The 19,418-nt window shown below is 42.5% G+C and overlaps 2 protein-coding genes across 5 annotated transcripts in view; both read right to left on the bottom strand.

The window, feature by feature from the left end:
- Window positions 1–249: 249 nt before the first annotated feature.
- On the bottom strand, window positions 250–17,671 carry LOC119459580 (uncharacterized). Of its 3 annotated transcripts, none has more exons than XM_049670867.1 (4): window positions 17,120–17,671; window positions 13,276–13,483; window positions 4,357–4,452; window positions 250–1,191 (listed from the first exon to the last, which is right to left on the bottom strand). In XM_049670867.1, exons 2-4 carry the CDS (start codon window positions 13,475–13,477, stop codon window positions 1,073–1,075), a joined length of 417 nt encoding a protein of 138 aa, XP_049526824.1. In that variant the 5' UTR covers window positions 13,478–13,483; window positions 17,120–17,671; the 3' UTR covers window positions 250–1,072. The 3 variants fall into 3 exon arrangements, 2 of the variants coding, with proteins under 2 accessions (XP_049526824.1, XP_049526825.1); XM_049670868.1 differs by lacking the exon at window positions 17,120–17,671 and adding an exon at window positions 15,508–15,586; XR_005193688.2 differs by lacking the exons at window positions 250–1,191; window positions 4,357–4,452 and adding an exon at window positions 11,202–11,462 and having other exon boundaries at window positions 17,120–17,670.
- A 760-nt stretch (window positions 17,672–18,431) lies between these two features.
- LOC119459581 (uncharacterized) overlaps window positions 18,432–19,418 on the bottom strand; it is a 140,441-nt gene continuing 139,454 nt past the window's right edge. For both annotated transcript variants that reach the window (XM_049670873.1, XM_037721290.2), the window contains exon 3: window positions 18,432–19,158. In XM_049670873.1, coding sequence (XP_049526830.1) covers window positions 18,605–19,158 — 554 coding nt within the window. In that variant the 3' untranslated portion in view covers window positions 18,432–18,604. The remainder of the gene's footprint in view (window positions 19,159–19,418) is intronic.

The following is a 19,418-nucleotide window of genomic DNA, read 5'->3' on the forward strand; positions in this document are numbered from 1 at the left end:
CGTGCTTTTAAAAATAAGGCGCCGCCCATGCCTGCCCGCTGTGCGCTGAAAAATCTCCGAGGTGGCGTGCTGGAACTTCACAGCTACAACCACCAGGCACACCCGTCGTCTGTTTAGGTGCTGTTTAAGGGCTCGGTAATAAGAAAACAAGACAATTACCCGCCGTGAGGCTTTGCCGAGATCACTTCAGGGGCATATGCTACTCAATTATGACAAATTTAGCCAAAGAGAAATTTCGTTGTATTTGGCCTTTGTAAGAAGTAGAAAGTTGCACGCCGACTCTAAAAAAATTTGAAATAAAAGACGTTTTGGGCTTCCCCGCGGGAGCCGGAACATCTTGTTATTTCAAAATTTTTATGGTCACCGTCCAAATTCAACAACCATTTACAGTGTCTCCTCCCTACCAGATGGGTTTCGTTAGTTGGCCTTTAAGGTCAAGGCAGGTCCGCGACAAGTGTTTCATTGTATAGCTGTAGGTGCTCAAGCGGAACATCGTGAAGCTGTATTTTTGCATGTATTTGCGTACTCAAATTGGTTGAATGTGCTGAGTATGCTGCACTCAGGTGTTTTAGGTGCCGCGTGGCGTCGTCTATGGCAAAAAAAAAGTTTGTTGTCATGCCAGCGATGAATGAATAACTTATGGATGTGCTTTGACCGGTGATTCAAATTTTCCCATTAAAAAAGGGCACTGTTTGACTGTACAACAAATTCATAATTAAATATTCTCTAAATAAGAGGACTCTAAAATACGCACAATGCATCATCGTTCTAACATAGGGTTCTTTTCAACGGAGTGCGCAAAGCTTAGTAAAGAAAGTATGTAACCTTCACACAGTTAGCAACAGTGCATTCCAATTTCTGACTGAAGGGTGTAATTGCCAATAAACAGAACTTTACAGAAACAAAGAAAGGCAATACGGGTGTTTGTCTTCGTCCGTCGTTCTTTCTACATGAATGTCTGTCTGGTTTTGCCTATCGCCAATATAATTGCCGTTTATCATCCTAGCTGTGGCGTCTTTTCGCTATCGACATGCCTCCATAGTACTAACAGTGCCAGATGAATCTACGGTACTCAAAAAGACAATATTGGAACGCATGTGGCCGTGTTGGGATCACAGATTAAGCCTGTGGCGCACTCCACTTTTGGTGGGTCTCCTCTCAGGAACAACTGGAAGCAGGATTCATCTTTACCTGGAAATGAAAATACAAGCACAGTCAAGAAAATTCGAGAACTGTAAAGACACTGATGACATTGTTTAACTTTGGTTGAAAAGAACAACGATTCACGGGGTTTAACGTGATAACGCAACGCTAAAGCTATTCTATAGTCGAGAGATCCGGATTAATTTTGACCGCCTGGTGTTGTTTAGTATGCACCTATCCATAAGCACAGGAGTGTTTTCACATTTCGCCTCCTCTAAAATACGGCCGCTGCGACTGAGACGCGAACCCGGGACCTCATGCTCAGTCCACAGAATAACAGAAGTAAGCAATAAAAAGCGCCCATTTCCGGATACGTCGTGAACGTTAAGACGTATTTAATAAAGTTAATCAACCTCCACACAGATTGACCTCGCTGTTACAAATGAAATAGCATAGTTTTTGATTGAAGTAGCTGGACGTAGATGCTGCGATAAGTATTGTGGCTCGAAAGAACGAAGACAAACAAACACGTATTCACAGGACGGGCACCAACTACCAAATTATACTATTAATCGAGGAAGACAAGCGCTTAAACTACAATACTATCAATTCAAAATGCATGAATGTAGGAGTAGAGCGTAGTCAAGCATAGTCCAGAAGATCACTGCCATAGTTAAGAAATCAAAGTGCATGCGCCACAAAGATCAAAACGAGGAAAGCGTGGAAAATTGTCCCATTGAGGTCTTCCATAACGTTCATGCATTACCGCACCGCGCAAAAAGAGGGCGCAAAAATACAACGTGACCGCTGTTTTGCCTGCTCGTTGCAAATTGTCACAGATATGTTCCATTCTACTGAGTTACGCTGAGGAATACTGGAGCCAAACTAGTCGATGCTTCAATTAGAGGGCGCGTAAAGACAGAAGTCACGTAAGGAATGACTACGGTAGCGACATGGCTTCGCATGTCAAGAGATGGGGGTGCTTCCTTACGATACAGCCCACATTCGCTGCAAAAACCCACGATAGGACTGAAAGGGAAGTCGCAGAGGCTTTTCACAATATGCAAAGGGGGATTGACTTTTGCCAGCGAACCTTCGCTGTATATTTTTGTTAAAGAAGTATTGTTTCTGATAGGGCATTTTACACCGTTATAACGCAAGCTTTGCCGACAGCTGTATATCTTGAAGTGTCTGCTGTATTGATAGTATTAGGGGTGTTGTGGTTGTCTTCCTCGAAAAATAAAAGGAATGGGTATTTGGCACTCATACTATGTAGGGGGGATTTTATTCGGTTTTTATTTGGGATATATTTTGGGATATTTGGGATTTTAATTGGTGTTATATTTTTTTGTTCTCTCTCTCTCTCTCTCTCTCTCTATATATATATATATATATATATATATATATATATATATATATACATGTGCGTGTGTGTATCTTTGCTACACTTTTCAGCTGGGAAGATGTCTGCGGGCTGCAAGCCGAAGGGCATTTTTCGCCTGCTTTGAGTATGTATACACAGAGAAATTACAGGCGAGCCATTATGAACGCGCACCTACCTAGCTATGTGCCACAATCAAACAAGACGACCGCGTAATCACAAGAAGACAGGTCAACCACTCTAAGTATCGGGAGGTACTAGGTTTCTGCACGGAGCACATGAAAACCGCGATTGTGCACATATGGTTACACCCGCTGCAGAATGTCACGAACGGATTCGTGACCCTGCCTAATCAAAGCGAAGTGCTAAACGGCTTCACTGCGTTATTGTGCTACCTAGAAGAGTATAGAGTGTGTTATATTATTTCCGACCACGTATAACCGTATAAGGCTTTACCATACGGCCAAAAAACAAGTACACGATTGTTTCCTTCTGTGTGGAATCTGTGTACACTGGAACTTGGCCATCAAGGCCGGGTTTAGTATCGTGGTGTTCCTCTTCTGGCGCCTTGGATTTATGATAATTACAGTCATTCCTGAAGTGTCAAGGCCACGTTGGGGTAAGCCTTATTCTTGTTATTGTGCAGAAAGACTGTCCCGGCAAATTTCCTTAACGTGTTTCGGTGTTTGAACAGTGCCTCTTTTTCAGACATGAATTTTGCACTGTTCCTGTAAGAACAACTTTGTCCAAGTTCTCATCTGACAGATGGATCTGTCGCATAAGAATTACTCAGAACCGCACTGCGCAGTGTGGCAGAGAGCCCGAGTAACCGCCCATCGGTTCTCCTGGTACGTGCCATTGATCTCGACACCAGTACTGCAGCACTATACAGGGAGTTCTAGCGAACAAATCCAAAGAAGTTGAAAGGTGGCCTGTGGTAGAGAGCACAATTCTAGTTCATGAGCTGGTCTACTCGAAGAGGTGGACTTTATTTGCACAAAAATTGGAAATGCATAATCGACTAATAACCAAATATTCACAAATTAGGTTTTAAACTAATTGCCTTACCATATTGCAATTTACAAATTGTAGCAGTGGAGTTCGCAAGGCGGATCCACTTGGAACGAATCCGCAGGATGACTCCAGTTTCGAGATATTAATTCCCGAGCTTTGCGGAGAAATGCATTGTCGTTCCGTTACTTTCTTAGCAAACATCGTTTATGCATTGAAGTAGACAAGCTCATGAACTAGAATTGTGCTAATCTGCCACTGGTAACCTTTAAATATTTTTGAATGTGTTCGCTGAAACACCCGGTATTTCGAGGCTTAGTGGCTCTCATTCCAGCGGTTGCTCCGACAGAAACGAGTTCCTTTCGTCGCCGAAGCCATTTTTTTAGGATGCGATCAATCTCAAACTGCAGGGTTGGTAATGCAATATCGAATTAAAGAGGATGCAATGCTGCATAGCGTCACCAATAGCACGAATCCCGAGGAAGTTGCCAATCTCAAAATTCCTAGCAATTTTGTATAATACGAGCAAACAGGTCACTTCCTGGCTTCCAGTAGTTCCACTGACTTACCAGGAAGGCTTTAATTACAACACATAGCCCACAATTTACGTTAATGCAGTTCTTAAGAAAATCTCAGTATGTCAAATTTTCTCACGTACCGCATAAACTTGTGAAAAATTGTAAACATTCCATCCACTTGCAAAGACGTGGAATTGCTACGCTGGTAGAATGCGTAAATGCGATTTAAAACTCTTTATGGCAATTCACTGTTGATCGCGAGTTTCAGAATTTGCTTTCTTGCTACAGAAATGGGCGACTCACCAAGTACTCTGATGCAAGCTGGGCAACACTCGCAAAATGTTGCATTGGGTTTCACCACTCCGTTACAGCTGGCTTCGTCCACCGGATCACATGGCCCTTGCGAGATGCAGTAGTCCGAAGTACACACGATACAGTTCATTCGGCCAATCAAAAGGAATAAGAGCACCGCCAGTGATCTTATAATGGCAAATTCGGCCTTGGTTCTCTTCATTACTTTGTGTAAATATTAAGAGCCTGAAAAGATAAGTGAAAATTGTTTTTATTTTTTTTTATGGAGAGCTAATACAAGTGTTAGAAGCCAAATGACACTGTGCTCGATCTTGTAATAAATAAGAAGCTTTCTGCTTTTCTAACATTTTTACAATCATTTCAAAGTTGCTTCATAATTTGGTTAGAAACACCACGTAAAAAAAAAGTTTGCCAGGTCACGCACATCTGGAAACTGGTTTATGGCATGGCTTCCGGAAAGGCTTTTCGACGATCACACAACTAACCACAGTATTTCACGATTTTGCTAGCGTTCTCAATAAATTTGAACAAACTTAATTTGCACCAATTTCAAAAGCCTTTTTATCTTTTGTCACGCCATAAATAATTCTTACTCTAAAGTAAAATGGCCTCCCCTCTATCATAATAAACGGGAATTCCACCTATCTAGGAACCAGTCTGTTCTGTTTCTGTTCTGTTCAATCTGTTTCTCTTAATGATCACTGCTCGTGCATTTACCGGTTACTTAAGGGGTACCGCAAGATGGTGTGCTGGGACCGCTTTTTTGCTTTCTTTATATTGCTGATATCGTTAATGCTACTAAAGGGCAAGTACAGAATCGTTTATTTGCAGATGACTGCAATGTGTATAACGACATCGTTTGCCGAGAGGATCAGGAACGTTTGAACGTTAACCTTAACAACACTTACTCATGGTGTGAAACATGGGACATGAGGCTTAATCATGAAATAACAGTTTACATGCAGATTACCAAGAAGAGAAATAAGTCGATCTCTCCTTACAGTCTTCCTACTCATCCTCTTGTTGAAGTTAATGAAGAGAAATATTTGGCTGGTTACAATAACTAACAATCTCAGTTGGAATAATCATTCATCAATATATGTGCTACCACATTCCGAAAGCTGTGTACTCTTCGACATAAACTAAAACAGGCGCCTCCCGAAAAAAGCTTTATGCATTCTTATCACTTATTAGGCCTAAAATTTCATACACTTGTACCGTCTCGCATCCACGCACTAAACACAGTATTAACTTACTTGAAATGGTTCAACGAAAAGCAAATATGTTTATGTTTTCTAAGTGCTGTAAAACTGGCTCACTCTCTACTCTCATGGAAATGCATGGCAACCAGACATTGCAACTTGGGCGGAAAGTTATGGGGCTTTAATTTGTATTTCTCTTTAAAACTAATCAAATCGCATTGCGCGCTGACCTATATGTACATCCATTAGCATCACGGTTAACCAGACATCATCACTCAGAATCTTTAACTCCCTATCAGGCAAGAACTAACGTTTTCAAATTTTCATTTATCTCTCGCACTATTGCTGAATGGAACACTCTGCTGTTGTCACTGTTAAGCTGCATCGATTCTTCAGAACAGACTCTTCACTGATGTAAAACGTTTCTATAAATTTATTACGACTTCTTTGTGTTCTGAATATGTGTATATTTCATTTTAACAGCGATGCTGTTTAAGCTCGAGGATAGTCCGTCGGTCGAGTGCAGAAAACCTCCGCTGAGCGATGACGTCACCATGCGTCGCCTAGCAACGCGTCGCTCCGCTGGGCCGAGCCTCGCCACAGCTGCGGAGGCGGTGCTAAGGCGCGACGTCATTGGGCGCGTCGCATCGCTTCGCCCCTGCTTTGCCCAGCCATGACGTCATCAACCGAGCCCCCGCGTAGCCATGCCGAGCCTTGCCAAAGCTGCGGAGGCGGAGCTAAACCGTGACCTCACTGCGCTGATCCTCATAATGACTTCGCGTCAACCCGGCGGCGACAGAATGCCCCGCGTCTCCGAGCCGAGCACATCGCCGTGAAGATGGGGCGACCGAAGAAGTGCGTTACTCCCGAAGAAGAGGAAGCGTGGCGCGAAAACCGTCATGCCGCTACTCGAGAGCGGATGAGACGACTTCGGACTTCGGTGGAGGTCTACCGGGGTGAAGACGCGCTGGACGAAGATTTGCCCTCCGTAGTTGTGACATCGGAAGACGACGAAAAGAATGATGACGATTGGCAGTGAAAAATGAATCAGCACTGTACATATTTTATTGACTGACTGTTCATTGCTCTTCGGGCTAATGGTGATCACATCGTGATACCGCGTAAAACAAATTTTGGGCGAGTCTCGGAGAAAAAGCACAACCTCGCGAAAACTTAGCCGATCCGAGATAATGCTAGGTGGGATCGACATCTTCGCTGTTTGCACAGTCTTCGCACCAGTAGTGTGAAGCTGCCCCTATTTTTTCTCTTGTTTTGTAGTTTTACCCCTCCTGCCTAGGCCGAGATGGGCCAGCAGCATCATGTACATGAATGAATGAATAAATAAACCATGCTCCCTTTTATGTATGCCAAAATGTTAAACCAAATTTTGTGGAATCATGACGCTAAATGCGCGAATGCTTCTGCAACATATAATAAGTCAAACGCCATGGCAATGCAAATGTGACGCGATATCGCAAATGTTCTTACGTAAATGCGACCTCTGTTTCAAAGCGACGCATTTGCACAATAAATTTATCTATGTGCCTAGTCACAGCATAGAGGCCAAACTAGTGTATAGAGCGTAATGGCCTAGTAGGTGGTAGTATGATTGTGGGTAGCGTTGTCGTGTCTAAGCGGGTAAAGCACCTTGTGTCCACTCGGCAAGACAGCGGCAGCCAGCTCCCAGAAAGTGAGGAGAAAAGGCCAATCAAGCTTCGCGTTAAACGTGGTACTGGCTTTATTCGAAATGGTGAGAAAAAGCATAGGTAATAAACATGGACGAATACATTCGCTTTGCTTGACGTTACATCCTGCCAAGGCAAGTTCTTGTTTTGTTAGGAAACATAACTCCTGTCGCAGAGAGAGTGTTGTAGATTGCTATATTTTTGACTTTATCAGAAAAACGATCCCGGAATCTCCGGTAATGAATGAACGCTGGTAGTAAGAAGGAGATCACGTGATCAAAAGAGTTTTCTTTTTGAATATTGACGTTGAAAACAATGTGTTCCCTCAAAACACGGCACAATACCATAGCCTTCGCCATTTTCTTGGAAAACATAGGCGCTAATACTGCTCATTTAAGGTTTAGTCAGTGCTTGATACCTTATAGAGACGCCGGCTGCGTTGAATAACACGAAAGGAACGAATGTAATCATGCGCAGACATTAAAATTGGTTGATGTACGAAATGCAAACAAATGACCGGTCACGTGGACATTAACAAAAAAGTGGAGCATCGAAGCAGTGCCTCTGGAGGAGGAAAATGCGAAATCTAGGGACTAATAAGCAACGCTCGTAAATGAGAGCTGTGTAGCGGTCCACAATCACTCTTAGTGTATAAACCATAGCTCTTTTTCAGTCGGTCAGTCAGTCGATCAGTCTGTCTTTACTTTGATATAACCTAAGTAACAATGCTGAAAACGTGTAACAAAACGAGGTAGTCCCAAAGTGAACACAGTAACGTTGGCCTCATACGCATCCTGTGCTGGTAAATTAATAGTAGCTCGAGTAGAAGTTCCACATAGCAGAGAACAGCGGGAGGTAAAAGCGCAAGCACTTACATTATAGCACCAACAAGTAGCGTATCTGCTCATAAATCATTCGGCCAGTACTACTGACCGAATGATTACCCAATGCTAAAGTATATATATCTATCTTTTAAGAAGTTTCATTCACCACAGCATCAAACGCCAGTATTCTGAACGACTTCATATATCAACTATCATTTATCGGGCCTTTAAGATACGGCAAATCAATAAAAAATAAGTAAACCTAAAGCTTCAAAAACGAAAATGTAGTTCTATGAGGAAGGAGCAAGCGTAACTTATGCTTGCAGGAAGGCAGTAGCTTGGATATTTTAGGTTCCAAAGGTAACAATTTACAATATTGAGATAGCTCAAAAACAAATCCTTTAACCACCAAAAGTACGGTTCGAACCTTCGGAAGCAAGAGGTCGGCCAAGCTGTAGTAATCGAATAAGCGTGGTTTTCACAACAATCATTTTCCGGCACCTCCTTTGCTTCTTTCTCACCTTCGTTGGCGCCTTTATCAAGGGTACAATTGGCGCTAGTCGTCTGAGCTTGCTTGATTCTGAACCACCTAAATTGGTAACAGAAGTCAAAGAAGTCGTCCGTGACTGATTCATTATTTAGCAAAATAAAGTAAAAGGCTTTACACTCGGTTTGTTCCGCACGTGGAGCAAGAACCACTTTCTTCACAGAAGAAAGGCACTGAAAAAATAAATGTGACTCTCCCTGAAAAAGTAATTCAGAGATTGAATCTGTAATTTTTTATAGGTAGTTGCGAACATTTTAGTTTCAATTATCGAAAGCTCTTATACACTGCTAAAATACAAAACGAAACAGTCGAGGGCCTGGAGTTCCGTTTAACCAGCATTTCCATTTGAAAGATCTAGTTATCATCTCCTTGCCGATATTGCTTATAGTTTCTATATTTCATGACAAGATAAGAGGTCCACGCTCCTCATTAGCCACGGCACGTAAAATTTTAGAGGTACAGAGAGCGTCACATGTCTTTAAGACTATTAGGTGCAGAAATGCGAACTATTTGATGCCTATACAAAAAAAAAAAACATCGCGACACTCACTTGCGACTCGAGTCCAGGCAGTATGACACGTATGCACTGCCACACGTCGTTATACAATGCAGCTGACGACGGTGGCTATAGCACACGTGTCATGGTATCCACGCTAACTCCAACTGGTTGATGCTCCTTTTCTGCGAAAACAGCCTGATTTCTATTTAACAGCGACAAATAAACAATAAAGAATGCCCGGATGAGAACTTATCGCTCCATCCGTAAGCCGTGGGACAACCGTGAACGGATTTCCGCAGGCAGCCGTTGCTATGTGCGGCTGCCGAGGTCGTTACAGCGAAACTGAACAGCTTTCTCTCATGAATATTACTGAGCGCCAAAAAGACAAAACAGGTGTTCGTGTATACCTAGTGCCAGCACAGAACTAGCTGCCAGTCAACCTGCCTCGCCACAGGCGTGCGGTGCCGTGTTCTTGCTTGTTTTAAGGGACTCTGCTACACATGCAATTGAACTTGCAAGCCGCTTTCACTGTACTAAACTCATTTACCCCGATCTCTGAACAGAGTTTATTTGCATCTCATTCAAATGCACTATCGTGTTCTGAACGAGTTCAATGTTTTGATGTCGTTAAGAAATGAGCTTTTTTTGTACAGTCCGTGAAAGTCAGCAGAGACTGTGACCTAGCAATGACGAGATGATGCATTGATGCACTTAGACGTTCAAGGCGCACATATGTGTATAAAACGTGCACACTACTAAGACGCCTGCTGCCGTGATCTATCTTTTTGTCATTGTTTTATTTTAGTAGTATCAATACTATTATCTTCAATTTTCTATTCTCTTTCCGGTCTTACAATCTCCCAATTTCACGTTTTTGTCCCTCCTTCCTGAACAGTAAGCAGGCGTTGTGCCCGTGCCATTAGGCTTAGCCAGCCTGTGTCTTGCTTTGTTTTTCAATCTTTGAATTGAGTATTTTTCTCCAAAAACAAGTGATATTATTATAACTAATAATTAATGATAATAGAAACAACATTAATAATGAGAATTTTAACATATCTATAGCTTGAAGGATATTTTAACTTGAGATATATATAGACCATACACATAAGAGGGACGGCAGAAAACTAGGTGGGGTGATGAATAAGGAAATTTGCAGGCACAAGTTGGAATCAGGTAGCGCAAGACAAGGGTAATTGGAGATTGCAGGGAGAGGCCTTCGTCCTACAGGGGAATTAAATATAGGCTGAAGATGATCATGATGATAAGGGGGCAATTTCTGGGAGGAAGGTTCGCGTCTTCTTTCATTTCTAAGAGAGACTGGTTCACTGGACTTGAGGTAGCAGATGTCAGTGACACATTAAGAAAGTCAGGCGGAATAGTTGCCGGCCTTGATCACCTGGCTAAACCAGCCTGTTGCTATAACCCAACACCACTCGACAATATTTTGTTAGGTTACCAAACATAATAAATAAAAAAAATAAATTGCACACAGCAGAGAGATGCAGCTGTGAAAAAGCACGCACATAAGAGCAATTTCGGAATGGACGGGCACATCTTGTAGCCTGCATATTTGCTACAGGGGTAAATACCGCGCTGAATGCATCGTGGATGCCTTGCGCATTAAAGTGGTCATGGTTGAAGTTCGCTGTTCCTGGTGAATTAGCGATATTTTACGGCGCCATTATTGAAGAAATATAAATTTCTTTTTCTCGGTGTTATTCGTCTATGTGAAAGTGTCCGATGGCCGGTCGGGAGAGAGTGCCGCGAGTCTCACGAGCCAAAATTTCTCTAAACGGTGTAAAGTCAGGAGATGGATTTCAGTCGGTTTGGCTTTCTTGGTGAATAAATACTTCAAAAGAGACAGTTTGGGGATTCGGCCTGAAATAAAAATATTCTTCTCTGTAGACACAACAGTTGCGAAGTAAGTAAATAAAGAATCGAAGAGCTAACCAAATGAAATCAAAGGGCACATTTGCTTAATACAAAGCATTGCTTTATTGAAAGCACCGAAAAAATGCCTGTTATTTAGGAGATATTAGCCAGTCTAAATGTGATCAGAGAAAAGCCGTAGAAATGCATTAAGTAGATAGCACACAAACAAGAGATACAGAATAGCCTTTATTTCCCTTAAATGAGTGCTCTCATTTTGATAACGCAAAATTCGAAAATAAGCGACATTATGCTAGTACTGTTCGCGTGTTAAATAGGCAAGCATGATTCACGGGGAGGGTATTGGAGTGCATTTCGTCGTTTCGGGATCGCAGTACAGACCATCAGAGCATTGTTCTTTTGGCGGTGATCCTCCTCTCAATTGAAGACTGAAACAAGACTCCTTTTCACCTTGAAGGAACAAAAAGAAGCCATAATATTACAATATGTCGAGTGGGGCCAGTTGTTTGGCGTTCGTAATCCACAGATCTTGATGCGCACGAGCATCCACACAGAAAGAGAACAGAAAAGTTATTTTCGGTGTGTTGGTGCACTTCGATGTATATCCATTTTGGAGTGTATTAATACAGGTAATGAACAAGGATTGCAGTAGGGTTGGTCATTCTCAGCTCTTGCAAAACGTGAAAATTCAAAATATTATCCAGGGTTCCAAGTCTTACCTTCTATCGTGTGTGTCCTTAGTGTCTGATATGTATAATTCCGTAAAAGCAGATGCATTCACAGTCATGGCGCCCCTCGAAACGCAGTGTTGCCGAGGGTAACGACCACATGGTATTGCATTATTCTAGCGCCACAAGGCATTTTTTCTCAATTCATACCAATGAACGCCGCTTTCTGAACTATTTTGCTCCTAAATTATTTCTCATTTTCAAATAGATCGTTGTTGATTTCTGGCTCTTGCACCAGTTGGTCATTTTCTATTATTATTATTATTATTATTATTATTATTATTATTATTATTATTATTATTATTATTATTATTATATCATTATTATTGCTGTTATTTTTGTATCGTGCTTTGTATTTTTTCACATGCATCAGCCTTGTAGTCTTCAGCAATTAAATAAATAACTAAACAAGTAAGCTTAAGCTAGTGGTAAACTATGTCACACTGCGGGTACCTGTGCTTTTTAAGACCACTTGTATTTCTTGTTTTTGATAGATTGATAAGAACCAAGAAACTTTTCCTGCACGAGAAAAAGCAGTTGATAATGCAAGATGTTCAGCAGACAGGAGAACACCAAGAGCAGAACGAGGGTGCAAAAGTTACAGCTTTGCTCCTATTTATAGGGATGCGCTAGCAGCACTGTGCAAAGCTCTACAAGAAGTTCAGCGCACCTTGCCTCCGTAGTGGGAACACGAAGCGCCATGTAAAGTTTGGTTTATTGCTGAATAACCTTGGCCCATATTCACGAAAAGGCTCTCGCGGTAAAGCTGTTCGTAAGAGCAGATGGCAGTCAGACGTGGTGTCGGTCATATCACTAGGGATGGCGGCCAGCCAACGGCAAGGAGAACTTACGTAGGAAGCGTTTTCTGAATAGGCCCTTATTCTCGTTCTGAAACAGCGTTTCTATAGTCTATCGTACGATTTTTCCAGCAATGTTTAGTCTTATCGTAGGAGGCGGCTGCTGTGCGTGAACCTGACAAATGACAACCATACATTGCTCGTTTTATAATTTAGCAGTAAACCCATCTTGTTTAAAGGTAAAAAATGTTCCCAAGCCTTGGTTAAAAGAGCTGTCGAGGTGGCATTAGCGTGCAAACCATCAGTCAGTGGATATGTGAGCGGCAATATTTGCACAAAAAAATAATAATGCACGCGATTTGGTCAGAACCTATTTCTACCTCTCATGTTTCTGTCATAGATCACATTAATCAATGACGAATGCATGTAAGCAGTAATGAATCCTTACGAATGCACGTAGGTTTATGAAAAGCAGCGCAATATCCCGACCACCTACCATGGTAGCACAGCGGCTATGAGTGGTTATGATTCTTGCGCTCTAACCAAAACGTGGTGGGTTTCATTCTCGGTAGTGGAGGCCGCTGTAAGATGAGGCCGAATGCAAGCGCGCTAGTGGATTTGACATAGGGTGCATGGTAAGAAGTCCTCAGGTGGTTTGAATAAACCCGGAGACCTCGACTGTTTTAATAAGCCAATAAGTACTCATCCAGCCAATCACTTACAAACCGATGCACTTACCAAGCAGTTTGATGCAGGCCGGACAGCACTGGCAGAAGGTCGCATTTGGCTTCACTATTCCGTTACACGTAGCTTCGTCCACTGGCTTGCATTGCTGTTGTTGGCAGTATCCTGGCGGGCACACGATGCTGTCAGCCGGACCAACAAACAGTAAAAGCGCTACTGCACAGAGCAGGGCGACGACCATTGATGATGTCGTCATTATTTTCTGTGGAGAGAGAGAGAGAGAGACAATTCAAGTTCATTTCAGGAACAGAAATACTACTAGTACCGAAATAAGTAGATGCGCTGTCAGTTGCTATAAAGAGTAGATTTTCATAAATAAAGGGGAAGCTGCATACGGCATTTAAACGAAAGGATAAAGAGTTTATCTGCGTAACTACAAATTTAGGTGTGCACTTCTAACATTCTGCTGCCTTCCTGGGCCTAGAAAACAGAAGCTGGCGCGGTCCCGCTTTCACAACAGACGAAAAAGCTAGCAGCACCTTTAGGAATCATGCTCTGTATAGAGTACCGCACTAGGCATCGTTTCCCTTCGCTAGAGAAAATAGTTACTGGGCTTGAGAAAACCTACTAAATTAGTAAGCTTGCACGGAAACTATGCTATAGCACAACCTGCTGTCACTTATTTTACTACAAGATTTATCCACAGCACTAACGTTTCACTCATTTGTTAATTGTGCACACAGCTGTGTGTGAATTGTAGGTAAATCCGCGCGACGTAAAAGAAACGTGCTCTATCCCCCACTAATACTCACAACCAGCTGTTTGTCGGCTTTTATGGTAGAAGTGCCTTTCTCATTGTCTCACGCAGACATTTGTTTCGCAGAAACTGGCATGATTCAACACAGGACAGCACACATATAACGAGTCGACGTACACGTGTAGCTAGCTATCTGTACTACCACTGCAGATTCGCCGGCCCACCGGCTCTGTTCTCCAAGCAATTACGCCACAAAACTACAAAAGCTAGTTAAATATCCTCATGGAAACAAATGTGCGACATATAGTGGATCAATTTTAATTAGACCGCATAGATTCATTTGACTCTGTGGCAATTTTATATCAGACAGTTTTCTTCGGCTCTTCCGCATGTTTTCGTACACGAACTTTTGCCGCTAAAGACATTTGCTCTAGCGCAGCCGAGTTGCGCGGTGCGTTTCGTCGCCGAATGCCAACTAGCTGTTTGATGGACACTTGCTGTAACGCACGAGCATTGTGATGTCGGAAGGTATAGATGCTGTTGTCGGTGGTAGCGATTTGTCACGTTTCTCGGTCGTCTAGGCTGACAGTTCTAGGCTGCGCTAGTCGAATTCTGCGGCGTGTCTTTTAGCAACATGCGCCAAAATGCTTTTTTTTCGATGGCTAATAGGCATTTCAATTCATGCACGAGCAAATTATTTGTCGCTACTTTCGCTGTTTCTATCCACCTCAGAGGCCTGTGGTAACGCAGCTTGGTTCAGAAATCAAACAGTCATGATTTTCTTGGACCCCATTTGAACCTGCACTTAAATATACTTGAGCATTCAGCAACATACTTCAGGAGCTTCCGCAGCATTATCACAGGCGCGCTTTGCAACGAATTCGATTAACGCATTAGAATTGTGAGCTTTGGCACTGCTCTCATCACATTTAAGAATTCTAAATTAATACAGTTAATACAGTTACAGGACACGAATGGTTAAAATTTGAATTATATAAATGTCGCACGTTCTCACAAACTAAGGCTTAGGGCACACTGTCTCGTTATTGCAAAGCTACCAAATATTGCACGGTAATATAAAACTCACATATGACAACCCGCAGTACAAGAAGCACGAACACAAATGGACCCTGTCGACGAGCCCGTACGGTCTGGTTGGTTCACTGAGAAAGACGCTGTGGATTTATCGATTTTAATTCATATCCAAAAAAATTGCACTGGATGTCAAATCATTCGCTTTATTTCCTAATGAAATTAGTCATTCAGTTTGCATAACACGACAGATTTGATATGCGCTTCGTTGTTTCTGGAAATGAAAACGTAATGGGTGGCGGACAGACAGGCGCAGCACAACAAAGCAGTTGTCATGAAAATTAATTGCGTGGTTACATTTTACGAAATCTTTTCTTCCGTTATGCGTTTGCCTCACTATGCCCTATTTCAATTAGATATGGTGTTTTCTTGAACATTTTCTCGTTTGATTGCCAGAAGCAGATGTTATTATTTGTAGCCTCACTCACTTCCCTCACTTTGGAAGTGTGTAACGGAAAGTATGGGGCCGATCTCACAGGCAGTGCAGTATCGAGAATACAGTGCAATATAACACAGCGTCTCAAAGCGCTGGTTGTCACGAGAGATATATGAGTGCGACTGTGACGTAATGGTTAAAGCATTCAGCTGCTGCACTGAAAGACGGAGGAATGACCCCACCATCAAACATTCGCTTCTTTAAATAATTATAAGCGTAATTCACCTACGTTGAATGTATCTAACGGAAAACTCGATGTCTACTGTAGAGGATTTTATAGCAAAAGTTTCGCATTCGTACGTTGTGAGAATAAGTTTGAGTAAGTCTTCGTGAGCTCTCGGTGCAACGACCACAAGTTAGATTGGTTCCCAGACTGATACCAAATAATCTCAAGGAACGACATTTATTTAAGGGAAATGTACTCTCTAGTAAATGTACAAATGTATGGTCATATCATGCACAGCAGTAGCACTCCACGACACCCCCTTCCAAAAAAAAAAAAAAAAAGAAAGGAGATAAAGCAAATTAAGCCCAATGACTAGCAATACTACAACAAATTTTGGTGCTTCATGGCTATACTCAGCAAACTTGGCGTTAATATTTTTTTCTCTCTAGTTTAGCAATATTGATCTCCAATGAGTATTTCAATTTAGAAAAGTACTGTGAAAGGTTGTTTCAAATTTATTATGGCAGAAATCCTTTTGGAAAAGGCAGTCAACCTCCAAGCATAAATATTTACGTTTGCTCGCAAAGTGCAAGATTTTAATTATAATATTGATCACGTCGTCAGGATCCAACTGTAACTTCGAAATTCCATATGGTGCCAATAACGCACCTCCAACGCCGCGAATTTTCTAGCAGGTAGCTTTTCACGACGTAGCCTAATACTACAAAGATTTCTTTGAATATATTTAGGAGTTTGCATATAACGCTTAGGAGACGCTTATAACTCCCCTACTAACTACATCTCCCAAATCAGGCAGATATCTTCTAATTTGTTACTTCTATCCAAGATTTCCTAAAACTTCTAATTTGGCAGTTGTACTTGGCAGCCACTGCCAGGCTACGTCTTGAAAGACCCGACAGTTCTAAAACGGTTGGCTATTCAGTGCTTTATAGAGCGGCAAAGCACAATCAACAAAAATCAGGCAATTCTTTACACACCGCCATTATTCATCTCAAACACTCACAACGTCGTCCAACTATCACATTCGACCTTTATAACTTAGGCTTTAAAGTGCACTCCGCTAACGGTTCTCCCAGTGAATTTTCTTCGAAACTTCGAGCGGTCGCTAGACTGGAGTGATTATTTTGGAGTGCATGTTCTTCACCGTGTCTAGTATACATTATAGCTTCGCTTTAACAACATCAATCTCAAAAACATTTTTACAAGATCTAACGTGGCAAATATGGTGCGAAATGAAAAGCGACGTCAAGCTGCAAGTGCGCGATCCTCTGAGATCAGGGGACGACTTCCTTTAAGGAGAGACCTCCAAGTTCGCGCAAAAGTTTAACCGAGTATATTTGAGTGTCATTCGCAGCTTACGCTCGAGCGATATAGGCTGGGGTTGCAATAGCAACTCTGTAGGATATTCCTGAAACGTGGCACTGACCTTTTGAACGCTTGAACTTCTCTTCCACCGCCGAGTGGCCTAGCTCAGGGATGTGACTATGCAGGAGGAAAATGTAGGTTGGGCCAGCAGGTTGCCGGCGAGATATTCCACACTGAACAGTACGTGCAGCTCGGTTAAGTCTGCAACATCTATATTAGGCGTTAAATTAAAAGAGACAGTAGAGCGAAATGTTAAGTCAAGCTGACGTGACTAAGCAGAGTGTGAAAGTGTCAAAAGCTGTACTTTTACTCAGGACAAAGTCGGCGTAAGAAGCAAGCGACGTGAAGTATTACGAAAGGATAGTCGCTGCCACCGGAAGAAAAAGCCGACAATTTCAATGAAGTGACGTGTGCCGTTATTTTTTTCGTGTAAATCTCTGCTAATCAATCATATAAAAAGGCAGTCATGTACTTTAGAGATCATCATGAACGAAAGAACAGTTTAAGCAATTTTGTGCTAATTTACCAGAAACTTACTTCAAACCGCTCTCTCACGGAAAGTTGTGGGAGCGTGGCGCCCTCTTTACTCTTGATTTTCACTTAAAACCAGCGGCAGTTCTCGGCGCAGTAGGAGCTCAGAGATTGCCCGCGCCGCTTAGCCACTTAGGCGCGCATTTAAACGGCGGATTCAATGCGCGACACATAAAGCTGTAATTCTCTGCAACGACGTTATTGCTTACATAGACTGAACGCTACTTGATTTTCTCGATTGTAATTCAATGTTGTAAGTTGGTTTATTATTTGCAAATGACTCTTATTCAGGATACCGTAGCGGTATTCATTTTACCACAATGTGCACGGGATACTTTTACAAATGACAGCATTTCAGATTCAGTGTTTTATCAGCGCTTTGTCTTGATACACACGACATTTCACCCACACGCCTGCTATAGGCGGTACACTCTCTCCTGCTCCAACGAAAGTTACGTTCGCAAGTGCCTTGTCACTTCTGTCCACGTGCAAAAGTTTTCCCTTTCTGTATTTCTACAGGCATGGTCCGTATGTGCCTAAGCCGAAACCCAGAATTCTGATGTTGTGCGTTAGTTAAAATTGTAGCTACATTCTGTTGCGCCACTTTCACTGTTACTGCTGCATAACTATCGATACACTTGGTATTTTCGCTTTGCCTTGTCACTTATTGTTTACTGCTGTGTTGAGGTGGACGCCATCATGTGTATTAAAACGCTCTCTAATGCACTTGTGGACTGTATTCTATATTTTGAATGATTACATTGGGTCAACTATTGGTCTCCTCAGCATTTACTATTTCCATTTCGCATCTTCTGGGAATAAATGCAATGAATGCCACAATATCAGTCATCTGTATTTATTTTATTGTAGAGATGGTGCTCTTCCTTTATTCGCGCGAATTGAAATCAAATATCAGTTTGCTATAATAACCGAAATTACCGGAATGGCTGGCTAAATCTGGAGGGTCAAAGCGGGTACGATTAGATGCCAAGATTTCAGATGAGCGCGTGTCCGTTTACTTCCTAATCTGTTCGAGGACCTTGTGCATTCTCCAGGGCAGGTTCTCAATCCAGAAATCCTTGACGAATGCCGGCATCAGCTTCCCCATGACGGACGCGACCGTCTTGACGACGTCTCCAGCACCTTCCAGTTTCACGTCCATCGTTTCGATCCATTTGGGCGAGACCCGGACTGGCCGAAGTGACACCTTGTTGTCGGTTTCTTCCGCCTCGAAATTGACGCACACCTTGACGTGACTGGCCGTAGTTGCGACGACTCCGGACTTGCCCCCACAGTACTTCCAAGGCACCGAGATCTTCAGCGGCGCGCGGGCCACCATGCTGACGCTAACGAGAGGCTTGCCGTTCTTGCAGTAAACACGCACGGTTCCGTATCGTTCCAGGTGGGAGAGGCCGGTTAGGGTCATCTCACCAGTGGTGATGCCAGGTAGTACTTCGTTGCTTTTGGACGAGTTGTTCGAGTTTCTCGGGAAGATGTATTCATTTGGCATCTGAGCCAGGAATCGCTCGGCCAGGACTTCCCAATCCTCGTCCGGGATGTGGCACTTTTCTGCATAAATAGGAGAAGATGAGAATCTAGCAAAGGAGTGCTTTCAGTTGGCAGCAAGATAAATTTATGAATAGACACTTTCCGGTAATGATGATTCCGGTAAACATTATAAATGTAAACATTATAAGCGAGAATTAAAATTGGGCACAAATAAAGTTTCTGACATCTCGGGAGATATATTTTTCACAATAATTTCGTGTTATGTTTGATGAAGCATCAACGTGGAAAGAATAATTCTTCATCTATGGTGGGATCAGGTA

Source organism: Dermacentor silvarum, chromosome 7 (assembly GCF_013339745.2).
Source record: "Dermacentor silvarum isolate Dsil-2018 chromosome 7, BIME_Dsil_1.4, whole genome shotgun sequence".
In the NCBI taxonomy this organism is placed as follows: domain Eukaryota; kingdom Metazoa; phylum Arthropoda; class Arachnida; order Ixodida; family Ixodidae; genus Dermacentor; species Dermacentor silvarum.

Bases quoted from the DNA above. Each gene is read 5' to 3' on its own strand.
- LOC119459580 (XM_049670867.1), bottom strand. From the start codon at position 13,477: ATGACGACATCATCAATGGTCGTCGCCCTGCTCTGTGCAGTAGCGCTT. The intron at 4,453-13,275 runs GTAAGTGCATCG...GCATCTCGCAAG, and splicing joins GGCCTGCATCAAACTGCTTG to GGCCATGTGATCCGGTGGAC. The intron at 1,192-4,356 runs GTGAGTCGCCCA...TTTCATTTCCAG, and splicing joins AGCTTGCATCAGAGTACTTG to GTAAAGATGAATCCTGCTTC.